A 24,122-nucleotide genomic window follows, 5' to 3' on the forward strand; every position below is an offset into this window, starting at 1 on the left:
CAGGCAGGCTAGAGCAAACGCTCAAAATAAACTAACGGTCAAAAGTTTTAGAACACCTACTCATTCAAGGGTTTTTCTTTATTTTTACTATTTTCTACATTGTAGAATAATAGTGAAGACATCAAAACTATGAAATAACACATATGGAATCATGTAGTAACCAAAAAAGTGTTAAACAAATCAAAATATATGTTATATTTGAGATTCTTCAAATAGCCACCCTTTACCTTGATGACAGCTTTGCACACTCTTGGCATTCTCTCAACCAGCTTTATGAGGTAGTCACCTGGAATTCATTTCAATTAACAGGTGTGCCTTGTTAAAACTTAATTTGTGGAATTTCTTTCCTTCTTAATGCGTTTGAGCCAATCAGTTGTGTTGTGACAAGGTTGGGGGGGGGGGGGGGTATACAGAAGATAGCCCTATTTGGCAAAAGACCAAGTCCATATTATGGTAAGAACAGCTCAAATAAGCAAAGAGAAATGACCATCATTACTTTAAGACATGAAGGTCAGTCAATACGGAACGTTTTAAGAACTTTGAAAGTTTCTTCAAGTGCAGTCGCAAAAGCCATCAAGCGCTATGATGAAACGGGTTCTCATGAGGACCGCCACAGGAATGGAAGACCCAGAGTTACCTCTGCCGCAGAGGATACGTTCATTAGAGTTACCAGCCTCAGAAATTGCAGCCCAAATAAATGCTTCACAGAGTTCAAGTAACAGACACATCTCAACATCAACTGTTCAGAGGAGACTGTGTGAATCAGGCCTTCATGGTTGAATTGCTGCAAAGAAACCACTACTAAAGGACACCAATAATAATAAGAGACTTGCTTGGGCCAAGAAACATGAGCAATGGACATTAGACTGGTGGAAATTTGTCCTTTGGTCTGGAGTCCAAATTGGAGATTTTTGGTTCCAACCGCTATGTTTTTGTGAAACGCGGTGTGGGTGAACGGATGATCTCTGCATGTGTATTTCCCACCGTAAAGCATGGAGGAGGAGGAGGTGTTATGGTGTGGGGGTGCTTTGCTGGTGACACTGTCTGTGATATATTTAGAATTCAAGGCACACTTAACCTGCATGGCTACCACAGCATTCTGCAGCGATACGCCATCAAATCAGGTTTGGGCTTAGTCGGACTATCATTTGTTTTTCAACAGGACAATGACCCAACACACCTCCAGGCTGTGTAAGGGCTATTTTACCAAGAAGGAGCGTGATGGAGTGCTGCATCAGATGACCTGGCCTCCACAATCCCCCGACCTCAACTAAATTGAGATGGTTTGGGATGAATCGGACCGCAGAGTGAAGGAAAAGCAGCCAACAAGTGCTCAGCATATGTGGGAACTCCTTCAAGACTGTTGGAAAATCATTTCAGGTGAAGCTGGTTGAGAGAATGCCAAGAGTGTGCAAAGGGTGGCTATTTGAAGATTCTCAAATATAAAATATATTTTGATTTGTTTAACACTTTTTTGGTTACTACAAGATGTGTTATTTCATAGTTTTGAAGTCTTCACTATTATTCTACGATGTAGAAAATAGTAAAAAATAAACCGGTAGTGTATATGAAAGATTGTGCATATTTTTTTAAATGTTATTTTCTGTTTTCTTTTCTCCCCAATTTCGTGATCATGATCTTGTCTCATCGCTGCAACTCCCCAACGGGCTCGGGAAACACCCACTCGCTTAACCCGGAAGCCAGCTGCACCAATGTGTCGGAGGAAACACCATTCAACTGACGACCGAAGTCAGCCTGCAGGCCCGCCACAAGGAGTCACCAGATGAGCCAAACCCTCCCCTAACCCTGATGACGCTGGGCCAATTGTGCGTCACCCTATGGGACTCCTGGTCAACGGAGCCCCAGGCTGTAGTGACGCCGCAACACTGTGATGCAGTGCCTTAGACCGCTGTGCCACTCGGGAGGCCATATATATATGAAAGATATCAAACAGTATCTGCTCCAGTGGAGGCTGGTGGGAGGAGCTGTAGGAGGATGGGCTCATTGTAATGGCTGGAATAGAATACATGGAACGGTATCAAACACATCAAACATATGGAAACCACACGTTTGACTACGTTCCATTTATTCCATCTCAACCATTACAATGAGCCCGTCCTCCTATAGCTCCTCCCACCAGCCTCCACTGATCTGCTCATACAGCATGTGTACATGACGAGGTTCATGTACACATAGGGACAGGCAGAGCTCCAGTTCTGGTGACAAGAAATGTTAATCTATAATCTCCTTTGACAGAGAGAACTGTGTGTCACCTCTCCTGTCACATCAAATCAAAATGTTTATTGTCACGTGCTTCGTAAACAACAGGTGCTTGAACTGCTTCTCCTCGAGTGCATCGCACCTGTGCTTTGGCTGAGAGTTTCCTTTTGCGAGGGTGGAGACTTAAGTTTTTGCCGGAACTCTCAATGTCTAACACGTATGAACCCAGACGTTAAATCACGCAGCTGACCAAATTACGCAAGATTTTACCCTGGGTTAACAGAGATGAGTGTTTATTGTACACGGATAGGGGTCCTATAGGATGGGACATGAATAAATGATTGTGTCCCAAATGGCACCCTACCTATTCCCTAAATAAGTGGAAGACATTTCAGTAGGCTGTTTGGAGTGTGTGTGTGTTAGTGATGCACGGGTCAGCTGTTTGTTCACCCGCACCCAGCCAAAATTGCTTAGAACCCATCGGAAACCGCCCGACTATCTGTGACAAAGTGAAAATCTGAGGCCCTCACCCGACCCTTACCTGCAAATATAAGAAATGTGCTGTACAGTCAGAGACAGCGTACGATTTTTTGACAGGCCTTTTAGATAGGCCTATGTTTCTGCTTATAATTTCCAACATTTTGGTAGGATATTTGTTAGTCCACTTGTCTATAATTAGATACATGCAGCTTCTCTTCTGTCATTATGTTGCCCTAGAAGACTAAATAAACCCTCGCTCAACAGAATAATAACATACATCGATAGAATGAATGCTTCAATATAGTTGACATTGGTAAAGTCTGTTTTCATTCCTCTTTCATATCTACTTCTCTCGCAGAAAATATGTTAAGGGACCGGAGAGAAAATGCAATAACTCTTAATGACATCAGTTTGACCGGTTTTAAGGAAATTAAAAGCTGTTAAAACGACCCAACATGTTTCTGATAGGATTTCAGTTTGGCTTGGATGCATATTTTATGTGGTTGAAATACTATCCGCTTTTATGATGCTGATAAAGATAGCACCTTTACAGATGCTGAAATAAAGAAATCGTATTTCTCCACTCCTTTTCCCGAGTCAAAATGTACATTTGGTGTATCATTCTACTGCAAGAAATGCTAAAATTTTGCCTCAGTGGATCGACATTAACTTTTTCTGCCAAAGTTCCCAAAAGCATTTGGCAATTGGCGTGTATTTGGCACCCTACAGGGACTGCGGATTATGAATCAACCCACGCATCACTAGTGTGTGTGTGTGTGTGTGTGTGTGTGTGTGTGTGTGTGTGTGTGTGTGTGTGTTAGAGCATGTAAGTGTTAAAGTTATAATGGTCCTCTCTCACCACCAGCCAGCGTATTGGGACCCAGTGTGTTTCAGTGTCACTGTCAGCAACAAGTGCGAATGATAAGACTACTGACTGATTACCAAGAGTTCTCTGCCATTTATTGTGTACTGGTAGACCACAGCGAAGTTTATCTTGACTTATGGTTATGTACTAAGGCCTGGAGTTTTTCCCTGACTATGTAGCATGACCAGGAAAAACTCAAGGCCCCAGTTACTGCAACTCAGGAAAAACTACTGGCCCTAGTAAAAACATCACCAACGTATACTGTTACTGTATACTTCACTAGTTGATGACAACACCGGTTGTTGTATTATGTTTGTGTAATATAATAATACATCTAAATGAAGACAGAGAAATGTCATTGTAAGACTAATAGGACCACATTGACCAGGGGAGGAGGTGAAGTCAGTTTCTGTTCTATTCTATCCAGCTGTGACGCAGTGAGCCAAAGTAGTGAACTACAGAGGGAATAGGGTGCCAAAGTAGTGAACTACAGAGGAAATAGGGTGCCAAAGTAGTGCACTACAGAGGGAATAGGGTGCCAAAGTAGTCAACTACAGAGGGAATAGGGTGCCAAAGTAGTGAACTACAGAGGGAATAGGGTGCCAAAGTAGTGAACTACAGAGGAAATAGGGTGCCAAAGTAGTGCACTACAGAGGAAATAGGGTGCCAAAGTAGTGCACTACAGAGGGAATAGGGTGCCAAAGTAGTGAACTACAGAGGGAATAGGGCACCAAAGTAGTGAACTACAGTGGGAATAGAGTGCCAAAGTAGTGAACTACAGAGGGAATAGGGCGCCAAAGTAGTGCACTACAGAGGGAATAGGGTGCCAAAGTAGTGCACTACAGAGGGAATAGGGTGCCAAAGTAGTGCACTACAGAGGAAATAGGGTGCCAAAGTAGTGCACTACAGAGGGAATAGGGTGCCAAAGTAGTGAACTACAGAGGGAATAGGGCACCAAAGTAGTGAACTACAGTGGGAATAGAGTGCCAAAGTAGTGAACTACAGAGGGAATAGGGCGCCAAAGTAGTGCACTACAGAGGGAATAGGGTGCCAAAGTAGTGCACTACAGAGGGAATAGGGTGCCAAAGTAGTGCACTACAGAGGGAATAGGGTGCCAAAGTAGTGAACTACAGAGGGAATAGGGTGCCAAAGTAGTGAACTACAGAGGGAATAGGGTGCCAAAGTAGTGAACTACAGAGGGAATAGGGTGCCAAAGTAGTGCACTACATAGGAAATAGGGTGCCATTTCGGACGCACACACTACAGCCACAAGAACAGGGAAGGGGTTGAAGTCAGGTTGGTTTCTATTCTATCCAGCTGTGACCCAGTCAGGGAGTCAGTTTTTCCTCGTCCAGATCTGATATGAAATCCGTCAACATCCAGCATGATCAGATAGCTATCAGAAGGAAGTCTCTGCTAGCGGACTAATGAAAAGAGGATGAGAGGACTTAGGCTGAGTAGGGAGCAGATGGAGGGACTGGGCTTTGTGTGACCTTCGGTGGGTGAGACTGAGACAAGTGGACAACTTGCTTCTCCACCAGACAGAGAATGGGATTCCTCCAGGAAGACACTGCCATCTGCCAGCAACGATAGAGCACTACAACAAAACTCTCAGTCAGTGGAACTGCTCTCAGCCAAGGCACTCTTTCTGTTACTGGCTGCAACAAGCCATTCTGTAAACACAGGTGGTTCCCATTCACAAACAGAGAGAGAGGGGGACGAGGGGAGAGAGGCCAAGCCAAAGCCTCTATTGCTCCAGCTCTAATGGACTAATGGTATAATGTTTTTATTTTATTTTTATAATGTCTGGGCAACTTGCTCAGAGCACAAACCACGGTTGCTGGAATCTCTGCTTCTAATGAGTCACGCTAAATGGGATTTTCAAAGTCGCTCTGTTTCTCATTTGAGGACAATCACTGCACAAAACCAAGTTAGGCCAGATAACTAAGATAGGCCATTGAGAGGTAGGTTAAAATTAATGTTACCCTCCTTTGGGGTGGCTGTAGGGCATATTTAGTAGCTGGCAGATAGGTTAGGCTTGGTAGTTAGAACATGTGTATGGTTAGAAAGCATTAGACTTCTATCCTGCTGTCTAGTATGGCCAGACAGTGATATAACCTATGACTATGGACCTACGAGTACCACATATTAGAAGTGTGCCAAATTTCATGCTTCTAAATGAAAAATGAAACATTTTCAAACTTATCTACTGGACTATAGGGACCTACCAGAGACACAGGAGGTTTCCTCTCCAGTCCACTCTCCGCTGGGTAGACAGGTGCGTTCTCGGGATCCATACAGGACGTGGCCACTGTTACAGGTGAAGCTCACTGTCGCCCCCTCTAGGTAGCGTGTACCTATCTTCGCACCGTACCTCGGCGTGGCCAGCCACCCACAGGACACCACTAAGAAACAAAAGGATGTTATCTACTAATAAAAGTATTGATTACCGTTGACAAATCAATCATTTGTATGTGTCAAACCATTCAAAACAACTTCCTAATATGTAAAGGGTCATTATCTAGAACATTGTTTCCCAGCTCCGATCCAACAGTACACATTTTTTGTTGTAGCCTGGGACAAAAACACCTGATTCAACTTGTCAAGGGCTCAATGATTGGTTGCCAACTCAAGGACCGGAGTCGGGAAACACTGATCTGGAATATAAACCCATGTAGAAAGTAATGAAACAGAACCATACTATCCACTGTGGTTAAGTACAGAAAGGGCTGTAGCAGCACAGTATACATCGTGAGGAGCTACTGTATCTTACTCTGCACTTCTTTTATGCTTTGGGGAAAATGTGTTGTAACTTGCATTAGTCAACACACACATATAAAGTTCCGGTTACACATGGCATTCAAGAAGTAGGTTAACAATTAAGAACATATGGTTATGTTCACTTCACTGTGGTCTAAGGTGTTGGGGTTAATGAGTAGACAAACCAACTCCATAAACGTCCATTTCACAGTTCATTTCAACGACAGAGGCGACTACTGTATACATACCAGACTCCAGGTCTTGCATGAGTGTCTCGTGACTTCTGAAGGACAGGAGGGTGGCGTTACCCACAACCAGACTACGGGTGCTCATGGTGTCGTACTTGCAGAACTGGGCCCCCTCACCTATATAAATGATTGCGTAAATAATGTACAATTGTATTTAATTGTGTTATTGTATGTTATTGCTGGATTGAATGTTGTCGAATGTCATATCATTAAAACTTTGGTTGCATCCCACATGTCACCATATAGATGGAACCCAAAAGGGTTTTACTTGGAACCAAAAGGGTTCTACCTGGAACCAAAAGGGTTCTACCTGGAACCAAAAGGGTTCTTCAAAGGGTTCTCCTATGCGGACAGCCGAATAACCATTTTAGGTTCTAGATAGCACCTTTTTTTCTAAGAGTGCAGAGTCGGTATGGGTTCGAATCCGACCCATGCCCTTCTGACTGGCAATTTCTCCTACCGTTCCGGTCTCCTCTTCACTGTCCTATCTCAATAAAATACATAAACACTCCTAACATATATATTTAGAGAAATAGAGAACCCCCTCACCGAAGCACATCTTCAGCATGTCCTCCACCAGAGGGTCAGCTGGGTCACTGGACACAGAAAAGGCTGGGATGAAGGTTGGGTCGTGTTTCACGTAGTAGTACGTGTCCAACAGGTACTTAGTGTCGTAGGTGAACAGAGACGTCTCGTTGGAGGTTTTCCCTGTGGACAAGACAACACAACATCACCTGTGCCCATATTCACAAAGAGAGCTGATCCAGGATCAGTTTTAACTTTAAGATTATACTGATTAAGACAAGGGGGACGTGGGTCCATATTTATCAAGTGTCTCAGAGTAGGAGTACTGATCTAGGATCAGGTCCCTCCTGTCCATGTCATCGTATTTATTATGATCTAAAAGTCCAAACGGCTCCTAGATGAGCACTCCTACTCTAAGACTCTTTGTGAATACAGGCCCAGAACATGTTTTTTATTTGACCAGGTTATTTGATTAAGAACACATTCTCATTTACAGCAACGACCTGGGGAATAGTTACAGGGGAAGAAGGAAGGAAATGAATGAGCCAATTGGAAGATGATTAGGTGGCCATGATGGTATGCGGGTCAGTTTGGAAATTCACCTGGTGTTTACTTGGTTTTAACTACAAAGGAGTCTTGTTTTGAACAACATAGTACACAGGTGCAGGGTCATTCACTCTTATTCAATCACAGACGTACTGTAGTTCACCAACAGTTTTACTAACATACTTTCACTAACATAGTTTCACTAACATTATTTTACTAACTGAAATCTTATCAGAAACATGTTGGGTCGTTTTTACAGCTTTTTATTTCCTTACAAACTGATACCATTGGAAATTTTGCACAGATTTGTTTATTTTTTTTTCTCTCCCCGGTAACCTAAATGTATTTGCTCCACGAAAGAAGCATAGATGACAGAGAAAACTTTACCACCAATGTCAACTATATTGAAACATTCATTCTATTGATGTATGTTATTATTCTGGTGAGCAAGGGTTTATTTAGTCTTCTAGGACAACATAATGACAGAAGAGAAGCTGCATGTATCTAATTATAGACAAGTGGACTAACAAATATCCTACCAAAATGTTGGAAACATATGTAAATAAGTTTAAAAAATCCCAAAAAACTTTCAGCCGTCTCTGACTGTAGCCTACAGCGCATTTTCTATATTAACGGTTTGGGTCGGTTGCGGGCCTCAGATTTTCACTTCATCACATATAGTCAGACAGTTGCGGATGGGTTATATGCAGTTGCAGGTGGGTGTGGGTGAACAAACAGCTGACCCGCGCACCACTATCACAGGAGTAAAATTAAAGCCATCAATCCAGCAAGATTTAAGTGACAACAAGTGGATGTTGCACACCTCGAACACAGGAAATAGATGGCTGAAAATGACAGATCCTCAGGTGGGCAGGGCAAGCCAAATGCACAGTAATGCTATATTATACTATATATTAGATATCAATATATTATTATAACACAGATGGCTCATTGAGTGTGTTATCAGGGACACTGAAACAAGAGATTCTGATCCAAGGGCAAGTGCATGAGAAGTGCATCTGAGCAGCTGAGAGTTGGAGGAAAACTCAGTTCATTTCTCCTTATCTCTGTTGGTTGTGTTGGAATGTTATCATGGTGCGTGCCTGTGGGTCAGGCTGGCCAGGCCAGGACACCACTGGTCTCCTGCCATGAGGTCTGCTCTCTGGTCTCACACCATGTTGTCATGGCTCGGCCAAGATCTCTCTCCGTTTTCGTCCCAAATGGCACCCTATTCCCCTACATAGTGCACTACTTTTACCAAGAACCCCGTAAGGCTCTAGTCAAAAGTAGTACACTATATAGGGAATAGAGTGCCATTTGAGACACACACCTGTCATCTATTAAAGCCCTTTAGAAGCCCTTTAACTCTAAACAGCTGGTTGGCTGGCTGGGTTGCGGGAGGGAGGGGGGGGGGGGGTAGTACACAACACAACACACACTATTCTCTTCCTTGTGAATGTCTCATTCAAAGAGAGTGAAAAGTGAAATTGAGGAATTGTTGTTTAGAATTCCAGATGTACCAAAAGGTTAAGTGCACCGGTTGTAGTTTTTTTTCAGTATGAAACACACAAAAACAAAAGCCAAAACGTGTTATATCCCTTTTCCTAACACTGCATATGTTTCATTATTTAGGGAGGAATTAACATTTGTAAATCTGTTCAGTAAATCTGGCCCCTCAACCCCTGCTGTCAATACAGAAGACCAGGTATTTCATGGACTTACAGCTCCTAAGGTGAAGGACAGAAAGAACATTGTTTACTTGTTTTTTCCAGATGTACCAAAGGTTAAGGGGCACATGTTTTTCAGTCAATTTACATGTTACCTTCATGTTACCTTCATGTTACCTTCATGGTACCTTCATGGTACCTTCATGGTACCTTCATGGTACCTTCATGTTACCTTCATGTTACCTTCATGTTACCTTTTTGTTCCTGTCTGTCCAATGAAGGAGAGGAAGCGAGGAGAGGACAGATTTTTAAGACAATTTTAAAAAGCCTTAGATTATTGAGAAGTAATAGGATCCAAAATTTCGATAAGTTTATAGTGCTGAGCGATTAGTGCTTTTTGAAGTCGGTTCGGTTTAGGTTTGATTCTGAAAAAAATTATCCTGGTTTTTGATTTTGGCTTCGATCATACCATTTTTAAATTAAATACACTATGCATTATGTGGGTTGAATGCTGTAACAACACAGAATAAAACAATTAACAAAAGTCCCATGATGGCAGTGACTGCCCATTACTGCTTATCACTTATTAACTATCATTTATTCACATTACTTTAATAAAATATTTCAGTTGTTGTGTATATTAAGTTGATTTAATTTGATTACTTTATTATTTCATTCCAAGTCATCATCTCATCTCTATAGAGCTGCTGCCTATGCTGTCTGACTAAATCACTATTTTAGTAGTTCTTCAAAGTAAATAAGGCATACTTTTATGACTTTGAATATCAACTATCAATCACTTAGATCATGTATTTTCATGTAGATACCTCGCGAAGCAACTGCTCTCTATCTTTCTCGATCGCGCGTCTTCTATCGCTTCTCTACTTCTCCGTGTCTGCCAGTGGTCATTGTAGATAATGACCTCATTTTCTGTGCTAAGCTAATGTCGAATATTGGCCTGTTGGAAACTACAACTCCCTATCACGTCGCACAGTTTGGGCTTGATCTGATTTATCTCTGGAAACTGCGCATTGAGCTCACAGAACAAATCGGAAAGAAATGGAATTTAAATAATTGAACCGACGTCGGTCAATTACTTATTTAAAAAACAACCGACATTTCGGTTAATCACTCAACACTATAAGTTTATAAAAATTTACCAGCATTTTGGAACCCTAAGATGAACTTTATGTATCAATGCAGACAGAGGCCCAGGGACTCACAGCCAGCTCCGAAGGTGAAGATTTCCTCAGGGCTGGGGTTGTCAGGGAAGACGACATCTCCCAGGCTGGTCAGGAGGTCATCTAAGGGGTCAGAGTTCATCTGTCCCAGCAAGCCCTGGGTGAGGTTGGTGTAGTCTGAGGGGAGCAGCACGGTAAGGGCCATGGTACCCCCCTCTCGCCCCCGTACCTCCACCCCCACCCCAGAGGAGAACATGACGGTCACGTTCTGGGGTGTTGGGGAGTACAGGAACACACCTGAAGGGAGGAGAAACGCAGAACGCATCTTCAGAGGGAGAGATACATGCACATAACATCACTCAATGGTGGGAGATTTGTGTAGAAGTTTTAGGCAATGTGCTCATTCCTCAAGTAAGGATTTGTCTCCAAATTAACTTGATATCTGTTTGTTGAGATGTAATCTTGGCACCCACTGGCCAGTAACAAGAGACTAGTTGAGATTAACTTTAATTCATATTTTAAACAATATAAGCACGGCACACAAACCAGATTATATTGAGGCCTGATATTCTATCTCTTACCATGTAGGTCCATCCATCTCTGCTCTGTGAAGGAGAGGACCTGCTGGTTCCTCAACACCTCCAGCTGGTCCTGCTGCTCTGCCTGGCGCACCTCTATGACATCAGAGCTCCTCTCCTTCATAGCCACCGCCGATAGTCTGGTAGCTTTGGATAATGTACCTGAGGGATTATACAAATAACATACTCTCAGGTAAAACCTATATAGGTTAAGGTACCTAAGAGATTAACATGTGTAACAGATTCTCAGAAAATTATTGGCTAAGCAGGGCTATTCATCTGGCGGCCCACGGGCCTCGTTTATAAATTTAGACTGGCCCTTTGATCAATTCTGAACATGAATAAAAGATCAGCAAAAAAAATCTACGGCAAAATCCGACGTTCAGTGCCAAAATGACAAGCGTTGTTTCTAGCGCCTATGTAGCGTTTGAATGGTTTAAGCTACAAAATATTATGACCCCATTCCTGAAAGCTACGACTCTCAGGAACACCTACTTGACTTCTGTTTCCCTCTCTGGCAAGGACTCGTTAGAAGAGAGTGTGACAACAAAAAAAATCCTAATTCCTTCAGACAGGAATTTGGCATTACCTGATTTGACATATCTTTGTCTTATTTATTGAGAAGCTTAGTTTTCAGATGATTTCGAAATGCTTTTCACGAGCTTTAAATAGTTGAAATGGTGAGTGAGCATTGTGTCTTTTCCTTTTTGGTTGCACCTCAACTCACATTGGTTTTAGCAACATTTCATTTTAAGAAAAGTGCTTTATTGGTTTGTGTGCGTTGCTTTTTTTTTTATACAGTTCTTCCGAAGAATAATCATGTGGAAAATGTATTATTTTTTTGATCTGGCCCCCGTAAGAATATAGTTGAATAACCCTGGGCTAAGGTTTCAGTGCCAACTTGACACTTGTTTGAATGCTTAATTACTGTAGGCCTAAAGTGCGGACACACTTTAACATAAGCTGTAATTAATGTAGAGGATTCGACTTCATACGCATAGCATAACCTCAAATATACATAAGATACACTGAGTGTACAAAACATTAGGAATGCTCTTTCCATGACATAGACTGCAGAGGTGAATCCAGATGAAAACTATGATCCCTTATTGATGTCACTTCTTAAAATCCACTTCAATCAGTGTAGATGAAGGGGAGGAGACAGGTTAAAGAAGGATTTTTAAGCCTTGAGACAATGGATTGTGTATGTGTTCCATTCAGAGGGTCGAATGGGCAAGACAAAAGATTTAAGTGACTGAACGGGTTATGGTAGTAGGTGCCAGGTGCACCGGTTTGAGTGTGTCAAGAACTGCAACGCTGCTGGGTTTTTCACGCTCAACAGTTTCCCGTGTGTATCAAGAATGGTCCACCACCCAAAGGACATCCAGCCAACTTGACACAACTGTGGAAAGCATTGGAGTCAACATGGGCCAGCATCCCTGTGGAACGCTTTCAACACCTTGTAGAGTCCATGCCCCGACAAATTGAGGCTGTTCTGAGGGCAAAAGGTGGTGCAACTCAATATTAGGAAGGTGTTCCTAATGTTTTGTACACTCAGTGTATAATATAATCTTAAATTGAAAGCTCTTGGCAACATCAGCCCGTATCCAGACGTTCTATTGATCCGTCAGAAATGATGAGCTGAATACCACTGACATCTGAAAAGATAAACAACGTGGTCGACTCCATCTTTTAGAAAACTTAAAAATCGGGTGCTGGATCCTGGTAAATAATCCAATGACCAGAAATAGGGCAGCACTCCGGTAAATACATTTACATTGACATATTTGTATTGCCTCACACACGTTTTGGGTATGAGCCCTACCACTGACATTTGGCCATCTTCACTGATTTGGCTTCAGATCTGCTTTATGTAAAGTAATGGGTTTGGAGGAGCTCCTAACCACTGTTCTCTTCATAACAGCTGTTCTAGAGTCAGATTGACCCAGAGAGATTGGGAGAGAACAAGAGGAAACAAGTTGTTGAAATAAGATGTCTTTTTACAGCTCCAAAATGTTTTCACTCCCACAAGTATCTCAAGACCAGACCGCTTCGCTCTGCAAACCGCCTAACTATTACAGAATCGAGACGAGCCTGAATCCCTGAGCAGCCAAACAAATAGAAGCTGACACAGAGGCAGAGAGGTAGAGAGAGAGAGGCAGAGACCGAGGCATAGAGTTAGAGGCAGAGAGGTAGAGACAGAGAGACAGAGAGGTAGAGAGGTAGAGACAGAGAGACAGAGAGGTAGAGACAGAGAGACAGAGACCGAGGCATAGAGGCAGAGAGGTAGAGGCAGAGACAGAGAAACAGAGACAGGGGCAGAGAGGTAGAGCCAGAGACCGAGAGGCAGAGACTGAGGCATAGAGTTAGAGGCAGAGAGGTAGAGCCAGAGAGGCAGAGACCGAGGCATAGAGTTAGAGGCAGAGAGGTAGAGCCAGAGAGGCAGAGACCGAGAGGCATAGAGTTAGAGGCAGAGAGGTAGAGACAGAGGCAGAAACAGAGAGGCAGAGACAGAGAGGTAGAGACTGAGGCAGAGAGGTAGAGACAGAGACAGAGGTAGAGACAGAGACAGAGAGGCAGAGACAGAGAGACAGAGACCGAGGCATAGAGGTAGAGACAGAGTGGCAGAGAGGTAGAGACAGAGAGGTAGAGACAGAGGGACAGAGACCGAGGCATAGAGGTAGAGGCAGAGACAGAGAAACAGAGACAGGGGCAGAGAGGTAGCGCCAGAGAGGCAGAGACCGAGGCATAGAGTTAGAGGCAGAGAGGTAGACCCAGAGAGGCAGAGACAGAGGCATAGAGTTAGAGGCAGAGAGGTAGAGACAGAGAGAGAGGCATAGAGATAGAGGCAGAGAGGTAGAGACAGAGAGGCAGAGAGGTAGAGGCAGAGCGGCAGAGAGGCAGAGAGGCAGAGGCAGAGAGGTAGAGGCAGAGAGGCAGAGAGGTAGAGGCAGAGGTCTCTGCCTCACTAAGCTAAGGATCCTGGGACTAAACACCTCCCTCTGCAACTGGATCCTGGACTTCCTGACGGGCCGCCCCCAGGTGGTAAGGGTAGGTAACAACACATCTGCCACACTGATCCTCAACACGGGGGCCCCTCAGGGGTGCGTGCTCAGTCCCCTCCTGTACTCTCTGTTCACCCATGACTGCATGGCCAAGCACGACTCCAACACCATCATTAAGTTTGCCGACGACACAACAGTGGTAGGCCTGATCACCGACAACGATGAGACAGCCTATAGGGAGGAGGTCAGAGATCTGGCCGTGTGGTGCCAGGACAACAACCTCTCCCTCAACGTGACCAAGACAAAGGAGATGATTGTGGACTACAGGAAAAAAAAGAGGACTGAGCACGCCCCCATTCTCATCGACGGGGCTGTAGTGGAACAGGTTGAGAGCTTCAAGTTCCTTGGTGTCCACATCACCAACGAACTATCATGGTCCAAACACACCAAGACAGTCGTGAAGAGGGCACGACAAAGCCTATTCCCCCTCAGGAGACTAAAAAGATTTGGCATGGGTCCTCCTCCATCGAGAGCATCCTGACTGGTTGCATCACCGCCTGGTATGGCAACTGCTTGGCCTCTGACCGCAAGGCACTACAGAGGGTAGTGCGTACGGCCCAGTACATCACTGGGGCAAAGCTCCCTGCCATCCAGGACCTCTATACCAGGCGGTGTCAGAGGAAGGCCCTCAAAATTGTCAAAGACTCCAGCCACCCGAGTCATAGACTGTTCTCTCTGCTACCGCACGGCAAGCGGTACCGGAGTGCCAAGTCTAGGTCCAAAAGAATTCTCAACAGCTTCTACCCCCAAGCCATAAGACTCCTGAACAGCTAATCATGGCTACCCGGACTATTTGCACTGCCCCCCCACCCCATCCTTTTTACGCTGCTGCTACTCTGTTAAGTATTTATGCATAGTCACTTTAACTCTACCCACATGTACATATTACCTCAACTACATCAACTAGCCGGTGCCCCCGCACATTGACTCTGCAACGGTACCCCCCTGTATATATAGCCTCCCTACTGTCACTTTATTTTACTTCTGCTCTTTTTTTCTCAACACTTTTTTTGTTGTTGTTTTATTCTTACTTTTTTTGTTTAAAATAAATGCACTGTTGGTTAAGGGCTGTAAGTAAGCATTTCACTGTAATGTCTGCACCTGTTGTATTCGGCGCATGTGACCAATAACATTTGATTTGATTTGATTTGATTTGATTTGACAGAGAGGTAGAGGCAGAGAGGGAGAGGCAGAGAGGTAGAGGCAGAGAGGTAGAGGCAGAGAGGCAGAGGCAGAGAGGCAGAGAGGTAGAGGCAGAGAGGCAGAGAGGTAGAGGCAGAGAGGTAGAGGCAGAGAGGTAGAGGCAGAGAGGTAGAGACAGAGAGGTAGAGACAGAGAGGTAGAGGCAGAGAGGTAGAGGCAGAGAGGTAGAGGCAGAGAGGCAGAGAGGTAGAGGCAGAGAGGTAGAGGCAGAGAGGTAGAGGCAGAGAGGTAGAGGCAGAGAGGCAGAGAGGTAGAGGCAGAGAGGTAGAGGCAGAGAGGCAGAGAGGCAGAGAGGCAGAGAGGTAGAGGCAGACAGACAGATGCAGAGAAGGAGGTAGAGACAGAGAGAGGTAGAGACAGAGAGAGGTAGAGACAGAGAGGTAGAGAGAGAGAGGTATAGAGAGAGAGGTTGAGACAGAGGCAGAGACAGAGAGAGGTAGAGACAGAGAGGTAGAGACAGAGGCAGAGACAGAGGCAGAGACAGAGAGGTAGAGAGACAGAGACAGAGAGAGAGAGAGAGAGAGAGACAGAGACAGAGAGGTAGAGACTGAGAGACAGAGACAGAGAGGTAGAGACAGAGAGGTAGAGACAGAGAGACAGAGAGGTAGAGACAGAGAGGTAGAGACAGAGACAGAGAGGTAGAGACAGAGAGACAGAGAGGTAGAGAGGTAGAGACAGAGAGGTAGAGACAGAGAGGTAGAGACAGAGAGGTAGAGACAGAGAGGTAGAGACAGAGGCAGAGAGGTAGAGACAGAGAGGCAGAGACAGAGAGGTAGAGACAGAGAGGTAGAGAGAGAGGCAGAGAGGTAGAGACAGAGAGGCAGAGAGGTAGAGACAGAGAGACAGAGAGGTAGAGGCAGAGAGGTAGAGACAGAGACAGAGAGGTAGAGACAGAGAGACAGAGAGACAGAGAGGTAGAGACAGAGAGGTAGAGAGAGAGGCAGAGAGGTAGAGACAGAGAGGCAGAGGTAGAGACAGAGAGGCAGAGAGGTAGAGAGAGAGGCAGAGAGGTAGAGACAGAGAGGCAGAGAGGTAGAGACAGAGAGGCAGAGAGGTAGAGACAGAGAGGCAGAGAGGTAGAGAGGCAGAGAGGTAGAGGCAGAGAGGTAGAGACAGAGAGGTAGAGACAGAGAGGCAGAGAGGTAGAGACAGAGAGGCAGAGAGGTAGAGACAGAGAGGCAGAGAGGTAGAGAGGCAGAGAGGTAGAGGCAGAGAGGTAGAGACAGAGAGGTAGAGACAGAGAGGTAGAGACAGAGAGGTAGATACCGAGGGGCAGAGACAGAGAGGTAGAGACAGAGAGGTAGATACCGAGGGGCAGAGACAGAGAGGTAGAGACAGAGAGGTAGAGACAGAGAGGTAGAGACAGAGAGGTAGAGACCGAGACAGAAGGGTAGAGATAGAGAGACAGAGAGGCAGAGACAGAGGTAGAAACAGCCTAGAGAGAGGAGGCCAGGGTGGTAGGCCTCTCTGTCTCTGTACACTACAAAACAGACAGGCCCTTTTCCCAGTGGAGAACAAACTCACCATTCTCTAGTTTAACCTGCTCTGTCCGGCCCTGAACACTGAGCCCTCTGTCTGGCGAGAGAACCAGGTAGTACTCTCCTTTCCCATTGAAGGTGTAGCTCACACCGTCAAACGTTATAAAATGAGGGTCCCCTAGGACTGCACCTAGGAGGTGGAGAAAGAGAAAAAATAGGAGAAGAATCTTTACAGGGAGAAATAGCAGTTTGGCACTTGTTTGTGTTGTAGAGACAACACAGCATTACAAGAGAAGAGGCTCAGGGAGAGACCAAACTATGATAAGTACCGTATTTTCCGCACTATAAGGCGCACCGGAGTATAAGCCGCAGCAGCTAAATTGAATGATATTGAATAATGTGTACATATATAAGCCGCACTGGACTATAATCCGCAGGTGTTTTAATGTTTAATTACCATATGTAAGGGTTCGTGCACAGAGGGGATTGTCGGGAAAGAGACAAACTGTCTCGCTCTCGTAATGTCTGTCTGTCTTGCTCTCGTTCTGTCTCTCGTTCTGTCTCTCGTACCACTCTCGGTTCCACTTTTACGCGCTACCTGTCTCACTCTTTTCCCGGCCTCCAGCTTTTCCTGCTGGAGCCCGCCGCTTAAAGGTGGAGGGCGCGGACCGGTCATAGAGCCCATAGAGTTAAAGTTGGTGGACTGTAACCTGTAAAATCCATAGATTTAGGAGGTCTTCTAGTGGCCGTTAGCTGTAAAAATCCATAGATTAGCCGCACCGTTATATAAGCCGCAGGGTCGAAAAATGGGAAAAAAGGCGCGGCTTGTAGTCCGAAAATTACGGTACTCAAAACTTTCCCCCAAGTCTTACCACTTTTTAGCACAACTACATTATATATACAGTAGATGGCTCTGTAACAGCCCAACAGCATTCTATTCTACTGTAAACACCCATGAGTTCCTCACCAGCTCTAGGTGGTGTGTATTGTCTACATCCGCTGGAGGGTCTGTGTGTAAAGTAGATCCGGCAGTGGTCAGACCACAGACAGCAGTAGTAGAATGTCAGGACGTCGTACATCCAGTGGGAGAGGCTGGGGATCCGAGGGGGGTCTCTGTAGGGAGGGGAGCCCCAGTCGTGGGCCCGATCTGGGGTGCTGCCTCCAATCGAGTCCCCTGTCAGAACCTGGGCCCCCGTGCTGTCATAGCAACACTGCTGTCCTGCTCTGTACATAGGGCTGGGGATGGGAGAATCGGCTGTTATTGATACAGCTGGTGTTTGTTACTGTTTGTTTGGTATACCAATTGTTGACTTAGGAAAGTTATATATTTTTATGATAAAATATAACTTCTTGTCAGTAGGTGTCAAATAAATACTTCTTCTGAATCCTCCCACACTTAAGAGATACGGTGGCCGTGTCGCCTACCTTGCCTGTATAGCTCGGACACAGTGTACAGAGCCAGGGTGGTACGTACACACACTCCCCTTCTCCATGTCACAGCCGTAGTCAGTCTGAAACATCAGACAAAGTCACTTTTAAAGGGGAGTGCTACAAGGATACACTATCAGATCATCTAAAACCTAGCTTGAAGGTGCTCTTTGGTTGAGGGGTTATTGGTCCTCAAAGAACAAGGAGTTCTTACATGGAACCTGCCGGTGTCTGCGCGGGCCTGGGCCAGGGTACAGGGACAGTCCATCACCTCCTCCAGGAAGTTAGGGAGGCTCTTCTCCAGGACATCCCAGGTCAGACACCTGTCCAGGGCCCAGGCTGCGGAGTCCTGCCTGAAGGCTTCCTCCAGGTGCCAGGCCAAGGCATGGGCCCCACTCCACACAGCTCTGACGTTCCTGGACACAGTTACAAGGTTTATACACAGGGACGGTATATCTATGCACAATTACAGGTATATAGTTAGTGAGAGAGGACTCTGAAGTCTGGGTCCTGATTGAGTAAGGTATCAGGCCAGGGCATGGACCCCACAACACACAGCCCTAATGTTTCTGGACAGGTCGAGAGGCATACTTTGCATTTTTAAAGGGATAGTTCACTAAAGCAGGGGTATTCAACCATTGAAAGAAGATATTCTCCTCTTTTCTAATGATGTCAACTTTATTTATAAACTCTTAATATTGAGCAAATTGCACTCATTTGAGATTATTACACTCACTGGAGTATCTGACATAGGCTTTGAAAAAGCACCCGCAAATTGGATATCAGTGCGGCAAGTGCCACTGGCTGCTGGTTAGCTGACTAAACTCAACTCCATGGTGAAGGACATTTCTGATGAACTCCACCAACGGAGTTGAGCAGAGACCAGGCTTTGTGTAATGCAGCTTCGACTACATCGATTCGCCCAAGGTCAATACTTCAAAACATTTACATTATGAAACGCTTACCTTGTCCCTATGTTTGTCCTCTCTAGTTGCGTGCCAGGACTGCACATTTTTGCTCTAGCCCAGTTTTAACTCATCAAGGACTTTTGGGATAATTAGTTAATTAGTTGAATCAGGTGCAAGTACTCTGCCATGTACAGTACATGCACATATTCCATACCCGTCTCTCCATGTACAGTACAGTACATGCACATATTCCATACCTGTCTCTCCATGTACAGTACATATTCCATACCTGTCTCTCCATGTACAGTACAGTACATGCACATATTCCATACCTGTCTCTCCATGTACAGTACATGCACATATTCCATACCTGTCTCTCCATGTACAGTACATGCACATATTCCATACCTGTCTCTCCATGTACAGTACATGCACATATTCCATACCTGTCTCCATGTACAGTACAGTACATGCACATATTCCATACCTGTCTCTCCATGTACAGTACAGTACATGCACATATTCCATACCTGTCTCCATGTACAGTACAGTACATGCACATATTCCATACCTGTCTCTCCATGTACAGTACATATTCCATACCTGTCTCTCCATGTACAGTACATGCACATATTCCATACCTGTCTCTCCATGTACAGTACAGTACAGTACATATTCCATACCTGGCTCCATCGGAGTAGATACTGGAGCTCACTCTGACACTCCCCATCTCCCAGTCAGAGTAGGGCTTCTCGGAAGACTTGGGGGTGAAGCTGAAACTGCCGCTGTTGGCCAGGCCTCTACCGAGAGAGTACAGGTAGGTCCATTCTGCCCTCAGGGGGGACAACTCTTCCTCCCGTGTAGTATTAGCAGTAGTGGTATTGACCTCTCTGTAGCCCCATAGTTCTATGTTGACGCTGTCCTTGTCTCCAATCAGAGAAGGGTTCCATGTCATCCTCAGTGTTCCAGATGTGTTGGGGGTGCCATAGTATTGCCACTGTGTTGAATTCACCAGTGTCACTTTAAATGCAGCGTCCATTTTACTTGGGTGGACTGATAGAGAGAGCAGAATAGAGAATGTGTGAGAAAATGATTCAATTGCAACTGTGTGAGGAAATCATATTATGTTGCAACAGTATGAAAAATGTATGCACTCACTAACTGTAAGTCGCTCTGGATAAGAGCGTCTGCTAAATGACGTAAATGTAACTCTGTAGCTACAAGAGAAATATGCATCTTTGGAAATGTAGGAAACACAACACAACTTGCACATGGGAGTAGCAGATAATGTGAAATAACATCGTTTCAAAGCTCTCTGGAGTTATTTACATCTTATCTTAATATCTTATCCTATCTTTAATCTTATCTTGATAAAGCTTCAGGCAAGTGCAATGAACTTTGGTTTACGGTGTACATCTCATCCTCAACAGTGAGGCCATCTTTTTAGACAGCATTTACTAAACATTAACGAGAGTTATAAAAAATAAATAAAAAACTGTGTATACACATATACTGTAACTGTAGTGTTCTCAAACTGGAACTCTCACCTGACAGGTATTCTCCAGAACTGTTGAAGTTCCGGCCATCTGTAGAGACGTCAAAGGGAACCCATCCACTCTGGAGCAGTAAGGGGGAGACACAGTAAGCCCTGCCTTCTCCGTCAGTGTAACCCACTACCTCTATCTCACCCCTGAACCTGCAACACAACAACATGGTTACCGTTAGCATTCAACAACATAACAACACATATAGAGATACAGTAAGGAAGGGATGAAGTTTCCCCTGGAAGAAACTGATTTACAGTAAGGAAGGTGAGGTTGCCCCTGGTAGAAACTGATTTACAGTAAGGAAGGATGAGGTTGTGATAGATTAATTATTAATGACTAATTATTACACCCTGAAACTGTGTATAATGTGTGAGTGTAGGACCAGTAAAGGCTATGGCATTGAGCCATTATTTAGCAATGTGAGTAAGAGTCAGGCCAGACAACAAAGACAACTGAGAAACTAAGATAAAGAGGCCTCCCAATTTAGGGAGGGGAGAAACTTATGAAAACATGGTGCAGAATATTGTGAGAACGGCAATAACTGAGTAAAGCAGGGAGTAGGATATGTGTGTGTGTGTGTGTGTATGTATGTGTGTATGCATGTGTGTATATGTGTGTGTGTGTGAACTGAAGGTCAGTAGAGCAGTTTTAGAGTGGAAAACTACAGCCCGCCTACAGAGGGAAGGGATTTCTTTTTGTATGACGTATGAGTATAAAAGATGGACTCTGAAATTGTGATGGCAGAATTCTCAATGAATAAATATCTCTGACCATGCAGACCGGGACTCTGGGCGTTACTTAAATCCCAAAAGACTTACAACCTTTTGGGAGACGCACAGAGACACTAAAATAGTTTGTTAAATAATTCACTTAACAGCTTGGTCCTTCTGAGCCGGACTCCAATACCCTGTTTCTGTCATTCCAGGTAACTCTGAAAACCGTCGACGGGCGAATGATACATTCGTAAATAGAAAGTCCTGCCCTTTGACATTAAGGGTTAAAACAGGCCAGAGGACACCTGATTAATGACAGAGACGGTGACGGAATCCAAACCTACATTGAATCTCGGCTGCAAGGATAAGGTCAGTAGTCTTTATTCATTACTTGGTGAAATTGATTTGAGAACTTGCTAAAATATTGAAAAGTAGCAAATTGATCAATGCGTAGCCATTTTAAGTGGGGTTGACTGTCAGGAATTATCAAGATTACACATTGTGAGGATAGACTCCTCCGTAAAGTATGAGATAATTCTGGGGGACTAGTCAACCTGGTGGTGGGTCCGTAATGATTCACGGTAATAGGCCATTACCAAAAGAAACTACCCGGTGTTGAAATAGAAGGAACTATTAAAAGTACACCTATGGGATGTAACCTGTAAGAGATTATTGCGCAGTCAACAAATAATCCGGGTTAAACAAATACAAAAAGTACACCAGAAGGAATTAAAATAGCATGTGTGAGAAATAGAATATTAGTTAAGTCAAAAGTCACAAACAACTGTAGATTTTGCTGTAACTCTATCCGTTCTGGAGCCTTATAAACTCCAGGTTACCGATACAACACCAATAATCATGTAAGGTTGTATACGTGTGAGACCTAATGTTTGCTCAAAAGTCACATGAATAATTCCAGGTGGTTGTATAGAGGAGGGAGAACCCATTCCTGTTGTATGAGACTGTCAGGAATTATCAAGATTACATTGTGGGGATCAATCCCTCTGTAAAAGTATGAGATAATTCTGGGGGACTAGTCAAGACTACATATACAGGGAGAGGTGGTTGTATAGAGGAGGGAGAACCCATTCCTGTTGTATGAGACTGTCAGGAATTATCAAGATTACATTGTGGGGATCAATCCCTCTGTAAAAGTATGAGATAATTCTGGGGGACTAGTCAAGATTACATATACAGGAAGGGGTGATTCAAGGTGTTGTTGTGTGAAGCTATTTTGAATTACTTGTTAAATTGACTTGTTATATAGAAGAGGTGGCTAAGGGATTTTTAACAGTACCAACCATGGGGGGGGGGCAAATCCTCACAAGAGGTCCCAGAATTTACTGGGGACGAGAAATACTTGATGTAATTAAAATGGAATCCAGGGATAGAAGAAATGTCCATTATGTAACCAGGTGGAGGGAGAGGTATGGTTTTGAGGGACGTCTAGACGCAGATAAACTCGAATCCATGCTTAAACAGATACATAAGGTGTGTAAAGGAGAAATAAGCAGTGAGAGAGAGAGAGAGTAGGAGGGGGGCCAGTACCCACTGATAGCCTTACCTAATCTATTGGCGGGGAATGAAAGGGGCCCCAGCAACCTTAGATGTATACAGTAATAATAATAATATGCCATTTAGCAGACAGGCCATGAACACAGAGGACGTGGCCAGAGCGGTAGAAGGAATGACCCACCCCGAAACAGGAATAGTAAGGTTTGGGCTGCCGTTAGAGGGCAGTGGGTTTCAGGGGATGCCCAGAGGACACTTTTGCCATGGGCCGATTACGGAGAGTATGTTGGGAAAATAACTGAATTGTGTAATAGCCTCAGAGAGACATGCAATCCATCATGAGCAGAATAACAGACAGGACAGAGCCAAGAAAGAAGAGGAAGATGCAGAGTAACTAATTGCCACTCTGGGAGAGATGGCGGGTAGAACTAGAAACTTAGGAGAGAGAGGAGATAAGGCAGGAAGAAAAGAGAAGTGAAGGTTGAGGTCTCCGTGCCTCCCCCAGAGCAGAGGGCAGAAAGGTTATATCCAAACTTGGCAGACCAGGCATGGAGAGAAAATCCAGATGATGAATACGTAGGGAGGAGAAGGAGAGTGCAGGGGAATAATGTTGCCCCCAACCGGCCCCACCTCCCTATGAGGAAGAAGGGGCTGGAGGAGGAAGGGAAGATGAAGGTGAGGAAGAGCCAGAGATAGAGGAAGTACAGGACAAGGGCAGAGAAAGTCAGACAGGAGAGAAAAGGAGAAGCAGGAGAGAGAACTGGAGGTGTTTGATCTGTCTCTTGTAGATTTGGCATTACAACAGGAACAGAAACCATACCTAACATTGACAGTAATGGGTAAAAAGATAACATTTCTCTGTGATACTGGGGCAGACCGAACCTGTATTTGTAAAGATAATGCACCAGAGGGAATTGACATTAATGGAGAAAAAATTATAGTGCGATCAGCCTCTGGTCATAAAGGTATTGAACAGCTGTCTGCACCAGTAACACTGAAACATGTAAAGACAGGGAGTGAAGCTACTCTGCCTGTACTGATTTCAGTACAATGTCCTGTTAATCTATTGGGAAGAGATGAGATGACGCAGTTAAACATAGAAGTAAGACCGACAGTGAGGGGAATGCAGGCTCATGTGATAAAGGATAATATGGTTGTAAGTGGTGAAGGGGAACCATGTTATTGGTATAGCCAGGAC

General features: G+C 44.5%; 1 protein-coding gene across 1 annotated transcript in view; it reads right to left on the reverse strand.

Annotated features, from left to right (window-relative positions):
- LOC311126430 (sushi domain-containing protein 2-like) overlaps positions 1-24,122 on the reverse strand; it is a 47,951-nt gene that overhangs the window by 15,392 nt on the left and 8,437 nt on the right. The window contains exons 3-13 of the mRNA XM_084200431.1: positions 20,700-20,848; positions 19,836-20,205; positions 18,459-18,660; positions 18,242-18,327; positions 17,784-18,052; positions 16,863-17,006; positions 11,074-11,232; positions 10,535-10,789; positions 7,123-7,281; positions 6,574-6,690; positions 5,794-5,970 (exon numbers count right to left, since the gene is read on the reverse strand). Of these exons, the coding sequence (XP_084056557.1) occupies positions 5,794-5,970; positions 6,574-6,690; positions 7,123-7,281; positions 10,535-10,789; positions 11,074-11,232; positions 16,863-17,006; positions 17,784-18,052; positions 18,242-18,327; positions 18,459-18,660; positions 19,836-20,205; positions 20,700-20,848 (2,087 nt within the window). The remainder of the gene's footprint in view (positions 1-5,793; positions 5,971-6,573; positions 6,691-7,122; positions 7,282-10,534; positions 10,790-11,073; positions 11,233-16,862; positions 17,007-17,783; positions 18,053-18,241; positions 18,328-18,458; positions 18,661-19,835; positions 20,206-20,699; positions 20,849-24,122) is intronic.

The sequence above is a fragment of the Coregonus lavaretus genome (genome assembly GCF_964263955.1).
Source record: "Coregonus lavaretus genome assembly, contig: HAP1_SCAFFOLD_770, whole genome shotgun sequence".
In the NCBI taxonomy this organism is placed as follows: Eukaryota; Metazoa; Chordata; class Actinopteri; order Salmoniformes; family Salmonidae; genus Coregonus; species Coregonus lavaretus.